The sequence below is a fragment of the Cygnus olor genome, chromosome 21, assembly GCF_009769625.2.
Source record: "Cygnus olor isolate bCygOlo1 chromosome 21, bCygOlo1.pri.v2, whole genome shotgun sequence".
NCBI lineage: Eukaryota > Metazoa > Chordata > Aves > Anseriformes > Anatidae > Cygnus > Cygnus olor.
Window position 1 is genome coordinate 8479099 of NC_049189.1, and position 11009 is coordinate 8490107.

An 11009-nucleotide genomic window follows, 5' to 3' on the forward strand; every position below is an offset into this window, starting at 1 on the left:
GGGGGGGAACTCGAAATTGGGGGGGGAACTCGAAATTAGCGGGGGAACTGGGAATTAAAATAAACGAGTGTGCAAGCGCGCAAAGCTGCGAGTGCGTGGGCGTGCAGCTGTTCGAGCAGCCGCGTGTGCAAGCAGCCGTTGCATATGGGTGCAAGGATGCAGCCGTGCAAGGAAGGCTGCAAACATGCGTCTGTGCAAAGTGGTTTTGCAAACAGCCAAGCGTTGCTTGTGGTTGTGCAAGGGGGCAAGCGTGCAGTTGGTCAGGCATGTGCACACACGACTGTGCAAGCATGCGAGCACACAATTGTATGCAAGCTCGCAGTTGTGCAAGCATCCAAGCGCATGATGGTGCAAGGATGCAAGCCTGCAATTTTGTGTGCATGCAAGCGTGCAGCCTTACAGGCGTGCAAGCGTTTGATTTTGCACACACGCGAGCACGGTCCCCCGGGCACTCCCACAGCCCCTGGCTGCAGCCTGGTCCTCCCATGTGTTTAGCAGCCCCTCAAAGGGTTTGGGCTTTTTTTTCCCACCCACGCTCTGAGCCTGGTTTTGTGCTCGCTGCAAGGAGTTCCCCATCGTGCGGCTTTCTGTGCGCAGGGCTAACAAGCTCTCCACTGCACTGTCCCTTGTTAGCTGTCCCACACGGCTTCCTACGAGACAGCAGGGACGGGGCCACGCTGCTGCCCCCAGTCCCTGCCCCAGCCGGGGGGCTGAGCACCCCCACACTCAGCGCACGCATGGGGCCCGGCCCGGTGGCACCCCGAAGCCTTCGGGGAGCGGATTTTTGGGCTGAGGCCGCCACCTTCTGGGAAACCACCGAGAGCTCCACGGCCACCCACGGGTCCCCCCACGACGTGGCCGCCTCCATCCCCACCAGAGGGAAACTGAGGCCGGGGAGGCCGGCAGCCTCCCGAGGCCGAAAGCAGGGCCCTGGGCCTCGACCCCGAGCCGTGTCCTGGCACGCCGGGGCGCGTGGCCAGGCCTTGGCACGCCGTCCTCATGCGCCGTTTGCACGAGGAGCCGCGAGCCGGGACGTGTCAGGCTGCAAACAGCCTCCTGTTTATTGTAGGACCTACCGCAAAACCCCGCGGGGGTGCAGGCGGCCGGTGGGGGCATGGAGGTGAGAGCGGGCCCCGAGTCCCTCACCCCGACCCCAAAATGGGAGAGGGTCTGCATGGGTGAGCGGGGACAGAGCAGGGCAGCTGGGGGGGCCTGCTCAAAAGGGGTGGGGGGCGAGGGGAGGGGGAGCCGAGCACAACCCCAAAGCAGACACCAGAGAGTCCACAGCTGGGGGTGGGGTGAGGCACCCCAAAGTGTTGCAACACGTCCGCCCTCGCTGGCTGGTTTTGAGGGGTGGGGAAAATTAGGCACCCCCCAGGACACATCTGCCCCCCCGCACCCCTCTTTCCCCCAACGCCCCCCGCGCACAAGGGGCTCAGCACCCCCAGCAGCGCTTGTCCCCCCCGAGTCCCCCCAGTCCTCCCAGTCCTCCCAGTAAAACCCGGCAGAGGGCACCAGTAAGCCCAGTTTGCTGCCTCCCCCCCCCCCCCACGCGTCTCCCCCCCCCCCCCCCCCCCCGTGCTGGCAGCGGGTGGAGGGTGGAGGAAGGGGAGGAGGAGGAGGAGGCGAAGGCCGGGGCCGGGGGGATTTAAGGGCTCGCTGTCCCCCGCCCGCCTCCGCTCCGCCGGCCGGGAGGGACACGGGCGACAGCGCCCAAGTTTGTGTGGGGACGTCCCCGGGCTGGCGGTAAGGGACCCCCGCGGCCACCGGGAGAGACCCCGGGCAGGGCCGGGGGGCCGGGAGCGTGTGGCGGGGACACGGGAGCGCAACAGGGACGCGGATACGGGCTGGGGACACGGGCGTGCGGAGGGGACGCGGGGGCACCGGGGGGGGACGCAGGGATACGGTGGGGACACGGGCATGTGGTGGGGACAGACTTGCAATGGGGACACGGGCGTGCAATGGGGACACAGGTGTGCAATAGGGACACGGCTGTGCAATGGGGACATGGGTGTGCAAAGGGGACATGGAGGGACAGTGGGGACACGGATACACACTTGGGATGTGGATGTGCAGTGGGGACACGCAATGGGGAAAAAGATGTGCCCTGGGATGCAGGCATGCAAGGGGACACGGGCACGTGCTGGGGACATGAGGTGGGGACATGGCATGCAGCGGGGACATGGGCGTGTGGTGGGGACACACATGCAAAGGGGGACACAGACACGGTGGGGACAGGGACATACGATGGGGTCCCAATGTGCAGTAGGAACGGACACATGTAATGGGACAGGGAGGTGTGATGGGGACAGGGACATGCCATGGGGACACAGACTCAAGACGGGGACCCCAGTGTGCAATGGGAACACAGATGTGATGGGGACACAGCCACACAATGGGGACAGGGACACGCAATGGGGACACAGCCGTGTGGAGGGGACCCTGACATGCCTGGAGCACACCATGTGCAGCGGGGCTGGGGATGTGGACAAGCAGCAATGGGGCACCAGTGGCGGGGGTGAGGGGGGGGGGCGTGCCACCGTCCCCCAACCCGGTTGGTGCCAGTGAGGTGATGCCCCGCGGGAGGGGGCTGACACGTCCCGGTGGGGGCACAGCTGTGACCGTGCAGGGAGGGGACAGTCCCCTCCATCCTCACTTGGCTGAGCCCGGGGGCGAAGGTCTGGGTGGGCAGAGCAGGGAAACTGAGGCACGGGGAGGGGAGGGTGCTGAGCCCCCACAGCTTTCTCCCACCCAGCCCCTGCTGCTGGTGCAAGGAAGACAAGCGTCGAAGGGCACGATGAAGGCTTTCCTCCTCACCCTCCTGGCCCAGCTCTGCTCGGCATCGCTGGTCCCCGGTAGGTGGGGTTTTGGGGGGCTGCGCCCCAGCAGTGGGTGCATTAAGGGTGCCGCTGAGCCCCGTTGGTCTCCCTGTGTCCTGGCAGAGAAGGAGAAGGACCCCGAGTACTGGCGGCAGCAGGCACAGGAGACACTGCGCGACGCCCTGCGGCTCCAGCGCCTCAACCAGAACGTGGCCAAAAACCTCATCCTCTTCCTGGGCGATGGTGAGACAGGGACCCCCCAGCGGGGGGCTATGGGGTGCGGCGGGGGGCAATGGGGGGCTGCAAGGATGGGGGAGTGCAACAAAGGGGGTGCAACAAAGGGGGTGGTGCAACAAGCAGGGCATTGCGATGCGTTGGGTGCTGTGATGCGTTGGGTGCCGTGATAAACTGGGTGCCACAATGCATTGGGTGCTGCAATAAGTTGTGTGCTGCAATGATTTGGGTGCTGCGACGAACTGGGTGTTGCGATAAGTTGGGTGCTGCAATAAACTGGGTGCTGCAGTGAATTGGGTGCCGCGACAAATTGGGTGCCTTGATGAACTGGGTGCTGTGATGAACCGGGTGCCTCAATGAATTGGGTGCTGTGATGCATCGGGCGCTGCAATAATTTGGGCACTGCACTAGACTGGGTGCTGCAATACACCGGGCGCTGCGGTGCACTGGGCGCACGCCGCCATTTGGCGCCTGGCCCGTGGTTGGCGGGGCGGTGACGGGGCGCCCACCCCGCAGGCATGGGCGTCTCCACCGTCACGGCCGCCCGCATCCTCAAGGGGCAGCTGCAGAACCGCAAGGGTGAGGAGAGCCTGCTGGAGATGGACAAGTTCCCCTACGTTGCCTTGGCCAAGGTGAGCCCCCGGGGCTGGACCCTGGCTCCTGCGGGATGGGGGCTGCACGCCGCAAGGTCGCGGGCAGGCGGCCGTCATCGACCGGAGCCGAAATTAGGTCACGGGCGGGCGAGCGGAGCTGGCTCACGCCCCACGCCCGGCCGCCGTGCCAGGGCTCGGCCCCGTGGGAACGGGGGGGCAGGACGAGGCTGCCCGGCCGTGGGAAGCCAGGACCCCTCCCCTCCCTTCTCCTGGGGCTATGTTGCTGAAGAAAAGGCTTTTTTTATTAAATTGCAAGTCCCGGTTGCCTCCTTTCACCCTGTCTCTGCAGGGGATGCTTGTGAGGGTGCAAAAGTTGCTGGCTTTTCTCTCCCTGCCTAAAAATGGGCTGAAAAAGGGCTGAAACCATCAAAACACAGCGAGGGGATGCCACACACACATGGGCACACAGGGCTGTGAGGGGCAAAAGAGGGGGCGCTCGGGCAGGATGCAGCCAAGGAATGCAGGAGGGAAGCCCCGGGATGGGGCGGTGGTGAGGATGATGATGGTGAGGATGATGATTACGTGATGATAACGTGATAACATGGTGAGGATGATGATAACGACAGAGGGTCGCTTTATTCCCTGCCCCCCCCCCCCCAGACCTACAACACCAACGCTCAGGTGCCCGACAGCGCGGGCACGGCCACCGCCTACCTCTGCGGCGTCAAAGCCAACGAGGGGACAGTGGGTGTCAGCGCCGGCGTCACCCGCGACCGCTGCAACACCACCAAGGGCCAGGAGGTGACCTCCATCCTCCGCTGGGCCAAGGATGAAGGTGAGCGGCCGGTGGGCACGGGGATGGGGCAGGAACGCTGGGTTTTGGGGCCGTTCCCACCATCGCCCCGTGAACTCATGGCGCAGGCAAGGCGGTGGGCATCGTCACCACCACGCGGGTCACCCACGCGACGCCCAGCGCCGCTTATGCCCACTCTGCCAACCGCGACTGGTACTCGGACGGAGAGATGCCCCCGGACGCGCTGGAGGGCGGCTGCAAGGACATCGCGCGGCAGCTGGTGGAGAACATCCCCGACATCGAGGTGGGCACAGGGCTGGGGCCACCCCGAGGGAAGAGGTGTGGGCCCAGCACCACCGCTGGGCACAGGGCTGGGACCCTCGGGAGGTGGGCGAGGAGCCAGGTTCCCCAGTAGATGCTGGGCTGGGACCACCGATGGGCACAGGGCTGGGGCTCCAGAGGATGAGGGGCTGGGGCCACCCATGGGTGATGGGCTGGGAGCTGGCAGGTGCTGGGCTGGCACCACCCAAGGGTCCAGGGCCAGGACTGTGGGTAGATACGGGGCCAGGACCACCGATGGGTGCAGAGTCAGGACCCACAGGAAGATATGGGGCCAGCATCCCCATTAGCTGTTGGGTTGGGACCACCGACGGGCACAAAGGCAGGACCCCCAGCAGATGTGGGGCTGGGCCCCCCAGTGCCCGACCCCAGCTTCCCCCAGCCCGCAGAACCCAGCTGCACCCATGGGCGCAGGGTGCCAGCACCGCAGCAGACATCCCGATCTCACGCTGAGACACAAACCCCTTTCTCATGCTTCCCATGCCCAAAAAGCTGCATTTTCCCCTCAGTTCTGCCCCTCATTGTGGATTTGCACAGAAATTCAGCCCTGTAAATAAATACGCTTCTGTACTTCGAAATAGCCCCAAAGCAAAACATCTAAGCCTGTTATTTAGCTGTTTAATAGCCTCTTCTTCTGCTTTTTTTCCCTTTAATATAATTTTAACTCTGTCCCAGGCTGGAAATAATTATATAGTGGGGAAGAGATTTTTTTTTTCCCTTTCTCCCTCTTCTTCCCTTAATAATTTTGGTGTTGTTGTTTTGCTGCTTTATAATTCACCTTCTGCGGGGTGGGGGTGGGGGGGAGAATAAAAAAAAAAAAAAAATCTCTGCCTAGTTATAAATAACGGAAGCCAAATAACTCGGGCTCCAAAGCAAACAGCCGGAGCCACGGGATGGGGCTCCGTCCCGGCGGGTTCACGCGGGGACCCCGGCAGGGAGCATCCCTGCCTGCCGCCCCCGGCGCGGAGGGAAAAAAAAAAGCCAAAGCTGCTGCTGGAAATGGTTATTTCTGTCCTCAGTGTAATTAATAGTAAGAGATTCGGAGTTATTTCTAGCGAGGTGAAATTCCTCGGGTGTTTTCTCCTGGCTTTGCACACCGCCAGGGTTTTCCTGGACATCATGCTCCAGCAGCCTCCCGCCAGCCCAGCTCCATCTCCTCGGGGTTTGCCTCCCTTCCCTTTTTTTTTTTTTTATTTTGTAGGGGAAAAAAATAATTTAAAAAAAGAGACTAGTTGAGTTTCTAAGCCCGGCAGCGGGTTTTTCCCCGCAGGTGATCCTGGGCGGCGGGCGGAAATACATGTTCCCCAAAAACGCCAGCGACGTGGAGTACCCGCAGGAGGAGAAGCACCGGGGCACCCGCCTGGACCGCCGGGACCTGGTGCAGGCGTGGCACGACACCAAGCCCCCGGGGAAGGTGACGGGGATGTGGGGGCCGCGCTGGGGTTTCCCTCCCCCCCAAACCCGCAGAGCCGCTGCTGCTGCTGCTCCTCAGCGGGAAATATTTTGGGGAGGGGGTGAAAGGCAGCTGCGGGGCTGGGGACGGAGGCTGGTCCCACCTGGGAGGTGACGAGCGTGGGGCTCTGTCCCCCCCTCCCACAGGTCGCCAAGTACGTGTGGCACCGGCGGGACCTGCTGGCGCTCAACCTCAGCCGTGTCGACTTCCTCCTGGGTGAGTCCCGGGGTGCCCCCAGGCCCCCAGCACCCCAAGGATGTGGTGGGACCCCCAGGGGTGCCCCCAGGCCCCCAGCACCCCAGGGATGTGGTGGGACCCCAGGGATGCAGTGGAGACCCCTCAGGGATGGGATTTCCGCCCCCCCCGGGCATGCAATTTTTTTTGTCCCCCCCCCTCCTCCATGCAATTTTCCAGCCCCTTGGGGATGCAGGATTCGGCCGGGTGGGAGGAAGGAAGGGCCGGGAGCATCCCTCGGCTCCTATCTAATCGCCAGCCCAGGGAAGGGGATCCGGCGCTGGGCAAAACGCTTGAGCCAGCACAAAAAGCGCCCGGCATGGGGTCGGGAAAGGGTGTCCCCCCCCCCCCCAGCATCGCTGTCCCCAGGTCTCTTCGAGCCCGGCGACATGGTGTACGAGCTGGACAGGAACAACGAGACGGACCCGTCCCTCACCGAGATGGTGGCCGTGGCCATCAGGATGCTCCAGAAAAACCCCCGGGGCTTTTTCCTGCTGGTTGAAGGTGGGGGGTAAATGGGGGGGGGGGGCAAAGCGGGGGTCCAAAGGGGAATGAGGAGGGTGAGGAGGATGCAAAGCAGGGAATAAAGAAATAAGGAGGGCAATGGGGGTGCAAGGGGTGAAAGGGAGAGCAATGGGGGGTGCAAAAAGGGGGGTGAGGGAGCATGAGGGGGAGGTGCAGAAATGGGGAAAGGAAGGCGATGGGGGATGCAAAGTGTAAGGGGAGAAAGGAGGCTGGGGGGGCTGCAAAAGGGAGGCAAAGGGGGGAAGAGATGGGATGGGGGATGCGAAAAGGGGGCATAAAGAGGGAGCTGGGGGTGCAAGGGGGGACCAAGGAGGGCAGTGAGTGCACAGGGGTGCTGAGCGGGGCCGGGCCGGGCGCAGGCGGCCGCATCGACCACGGGCACCACGAGGGCAAGGCGAAGCAGGCGCTGCACGAGGCGGTGGAGCTGGACCGCGCCATCGGGCTGGCCACCCGCCTCACCTCACCCCAGGACACGCTCAGCGTCGTCACCGCCGACCACTCGCACGTCTTCACCTTCGGCGGCTACACCCCCCGCGGAAACCCCATTTTTGGTGAGACACCTCGCCCCCCCCCCAGCCCCAGCACGGGGACACTCCGGGGACGTTCCCGCGGTGCTGACGGTGCCGCCGCTGCCAGGTCTGGCGCCAATGCAGAGCGACGTGGACCGCAAGCCCTTCACCTCCATCCTCTATGGCAACGGCCCCGGCTACAAAATCGTGGGGGGCGAGCGCGAAAACGTCTCGGCGGTGGATTTCGGTACGTGCACTGGGGGCAAAACAACCAGAAACGGTGGCAGCAGTTCAAACTATTGCTGCTTTTTAACTTGTTGTTATTATTTTGTTTATTTATTTACCCCTGCCCAGCGCATGCCAACTACCAGGCACAGTCGGCCGTGCCGCTGCGCCAGGAAACCCACGGCGGCGAGGACGTGGCCGTCTTTGCCCGCGGCCCCATGGCCCACCTCCTGCACGGGGTGCACGAGCAGAACTACATCCCCCATGCCATGGCATACGCCGCCTGCATCGGCCCCAACCGAGCCCACTGCAACACCGCCGGGCGCGCTGCCGCCGCCAGCCCCCTCCTCCTGCCCTTCCTCACCCTCCTCCTCCTCCTCCTCCTCCTCTGCTAGAGCATCTCTTGCAAAACATCGATGGGGGGATTTTTTTTTTTTTTAATCCTCCCTCCTCTCCCCCCCCCCCTTTCTTTTTTTTCTGGGGTAGCAGTGCCGGGAAAAGGCAAAAAAGAAAGACTCAACGGAGCAAAAGCAGCCGCCCGCGGTTTCGGCAGCCACCGCGTGCTGGGCTCTGCCCCTGTAAATACACCGTTCCTCCCTGTCATTAGCGCTGCTGCGCGCCCGGCCCTGAGCCCGCCGTGGGATTCGGGCTCGGTGCTGCGGCCAGAGCCCTCCTGAAGCAGGAGGGGGGAGAGGCAGCGGGGTCGGCCCCGAAATGCGCGGTGCCAGCACGGCTGAGACCGGCCCCGGCACCCAGCTCATCGCACGAGTGAGTGGGCAACTGGAAAGCACTCGCGGGTGGGGAAGCGGCAGCTCACTGGGCGCTCCCTGCCTCGTTTTGCCTCTTTTGTGGCTTTTTTTTTTTTTTTTTCCTCTTTTTGGCCTGAAAAATCCTTTGATTTAAGGCCATTTGCTGCCCGGGGGCTTCTCAGCAGTTTGGGGGCTCAGCACTGCACGGAGAGCGGAGCCGATGTGGATTTAGGGGGCAGCACCCGGTGCTGCTCATCCCTCGATAGCCTCTGGTAATTGGGGAGGGGGCGGCGAGGCGGTGGGCTCAGGGTACACTTTGGGGGGTGGCTGTTGAGAAGTCGGTGGGGTTGAGAAGTAGGGGGAGACCCCGGAGAGCGGCTCTGGGCGTGCAAATGGTGCCGTGCGTGTGCAAGTTGTGTCCAGGGTGAGCAAAAGGTGCTCTGAGTGTGCAAGGGGTGCTCTGAGTGTGCACATCTGACCGGTGCAGCTGCTGCCCTGGGTGAGCAAAGGGGGCCGTGCACATGCAAGTGGAGCCTTGCATGTGCAAATGCAGCCTTGTATGTGCAAATTCTGCCCTACACGTGCAAACGGTGTCCCGGCTGAGCGAAGGGGGCTGTGCACGCGCAGATGGCACCGTGCACATGCAGGCGGTGCCCTGGCTGCACGAGCAGCACCGTGCCCGTGCAGCTGCTTGCTCAGATGTGCAACCGTGCACGTGCAAACCGTGTGCGTGCCACTCACACGCCTGAGCGGGGCTTTGCAGCAAGCGGCACCGTGCAGACGCAGCTCCCAAGCGGGTTGTGGAGCTGAACACCCCCCCCCGAGCACCCCAGGATGGGCACCCCCAGCCCCCCAAAACCACGGCGGGTGCCACAGGCCTCTTGCCAGCCTCTTTATTTATTTACCAGCCTCCCCCCCCCCCCCCCCAACCTTTTAAATAAACCTCCGCTTCGTTTTCTTATTAACCCAGCAGCAAACTTTGGAGCGGGCGAAGGCAGTGACCCGAGCAGCATCGGCTGGGGGGGGGGGGGGGGGGCGGGAACGACACCCCAACTTGGCAAGGGGTTGGCGTCGCTTCGGCACGAGGTTTGGCCGAGGTTCCCCCCCCACCCCGAGCCGCGGCCACCCCTGGCACTGGGGCTTCCCAGCAGCGGGCGGGCGCCGCGCTATGTTTAACCGGCCCTGGGGTCTGCGCGGTTTCGGGGGTTCGAGGGCCCCGGCCAAAAACCGCTGGCACCAGGGCCAGGGCCAAAGCTCTACCTCTGCCAAGGCCCCGCCACAGGGGCTGGAGGTGGAAAAAAAACACACAAAAACGAAAAACAGCAAAAAAAAAAAAAAAAAAAAAAAAAAAAAAAAAAAAGGATTTGGGGTTTGGGGGGGGCAGCAGCGAGGCGAAGGTGGGGTTTGTAGGCGCAAAAGCTCGGTGGGAGGGGAGTGGGCGGCAGGCAGCGGGCATGGGGGAAAAAATCCCCAAATTTTGGGGGGATTTTTTGGAAAACAATCCCCCAATTTTTTGTGCGGCTGGCCCAAAAAAAAAGAAAAAAAAAATCTCAGCTGGGCCCTGGCTGCCCCCACCCGATCCCTGGCCCCGCTCCTGCAGGAGGAGGGCTGCGGTGGGTACCCAAAAATGGGAGCATTTGGGGTTTTTTTTTGGGTGTTTTGTTGCTTGTTTTTTTGAACCTTGGGATGGCGCCACCGTGCGGAGTCGTCAGCCCCCCCCCCCCCCCCACCCCCCCCACCCCCCCCCCCCCCCCCCCCCCCCCCCCCCCCCCCCCCCCCCCCCCCCCCCCGGTGCCAGCGGCCGCCTGGGGACCCCAAAATCCGACCTCCCCCCCCCACAACACCCCCCCGGGCAATGGTTCCCCCCCCCCCCGCAGCACCGGCCGTAGCGATATAATAGACCTTATTTTATACATTGATCACGGGAAACACAAAACACGGGTTTTGAAAAAAAAAAAAAAAGCCCCCCCAACCCCAACCCCCCCCCCCCCAACCCAACCCCCACCCCCCCCCAGTGTCCGTCCCGTTCCGGAGCTTTTTTCCTTAAATAAAAGGGGGGGGGGGGGGGGGCGGGGCGGCCCCAGCTCGGTTTTGCCCAGATTTGAGCCCCACTTTTTTTTTTTTGGGGGGGGGGGGGGGGGGGGGGGTGTCCCACGTTGCGTTGTGCGTTCACACCGGCTGGGGGGGGGGGGGGAGGGGGGGGGCCTTGGTGGCCCATCCCAAGCGCATCGTCACCCCCAAAAGAGGCATTTGGGTGACGGAGATTGTCTGGACGTGGGGGGGGAGACACCCCACGGGGGGGGGGGGGGGGGGCCCGATCCCGCACGGGGACGATGGCTTCGGCTCCTGGCACACGAGCGGACGGGGGCCGGGGGGGGGGGGGGCGAAGCGGCGGGCGGCACGGCGGGGGGGGGGCACGGCGGGGACCCTCCTCCGGCGGTGGCCCCCCAGGATTGGGGGGGATGGGCACAGCTACGAGCCCTGTGCGAGGAATCATCAGGGGGGGCGCCCGCATCGGGGGTGCGCCGGGGGGGGT

At 63.7% G+C, this 11009-nt stretch overlaps 1 protein-coding gene across 2 annotated transcripts; it reads left to right on the top strand.

The window, feature by feature from the left end:
• Window positions 1-1609: 1609 nt before the first annotated feature.
• On the top strand, window positions 1610-8880 carry ALPL (alkaline phosphatase, biomineralization associated). 2 transcript variants are annotated; one of them, XM_040533687.1, is made up of 12 exons: window positions 1610-1746; window positions 2741-2855; window positions 2943-3062; window positions 3570-3685; window positions 4307-4481; window positions 4568-4743; window positions 6049-6192; window positions 6378-6447; window positions 6835-6969; window positions 7350-7541; window positions 7627-7746; window positions 7854-8880. In XM_040533687.1, the coding sequence occupies exons 2-12, from the start codon at window positions 2798-2800 to the stop codon at window positions 8117-8119; spliced, it is 1572 nt and encodes a 523-aa protein (XP_040389621.1). In that variant the 5' UTR covers window positions 1610-1746; window positions 2741-2797; the 3' UTR covers window positions 8120-8880. The 2 variants fall into 2 exon arrangements, with proteins under 2 accessions (XP_040389621.1, XP_040389622.1); XM_040533688.1 differs by having other exon boundaries at window positions 2756-2855.
• Window positions 8881-11009: the final 2129 nt, after the last annotated feature.

Excerpts from the sequence above, each read along its gene's own strand:
- ALPL (XM_040533687.1), top strand. The coding sequence starts at position 2,798 with ATGAAGGCTTTCCTCCTCACCCTCCTGGCCCAGCTCTGCTCGGCATCG. Across the intron at positions 6,193-6,377 it reads ACACCAAGCCCCCGGGGAAG|GTCGCCAAGTACGTGTGGCA; the intron begins GTGACGGGGATG and ends CCCCTCCCACAG. Across the intron at positions 6,448-6,834 it reads CCGTGTCGACTTCCTCCTGG|GTCTCTTCGAGCCCGGCGAC; the intron begins GTGAGTCCCGGG and ends CGCTGTCCCCAG.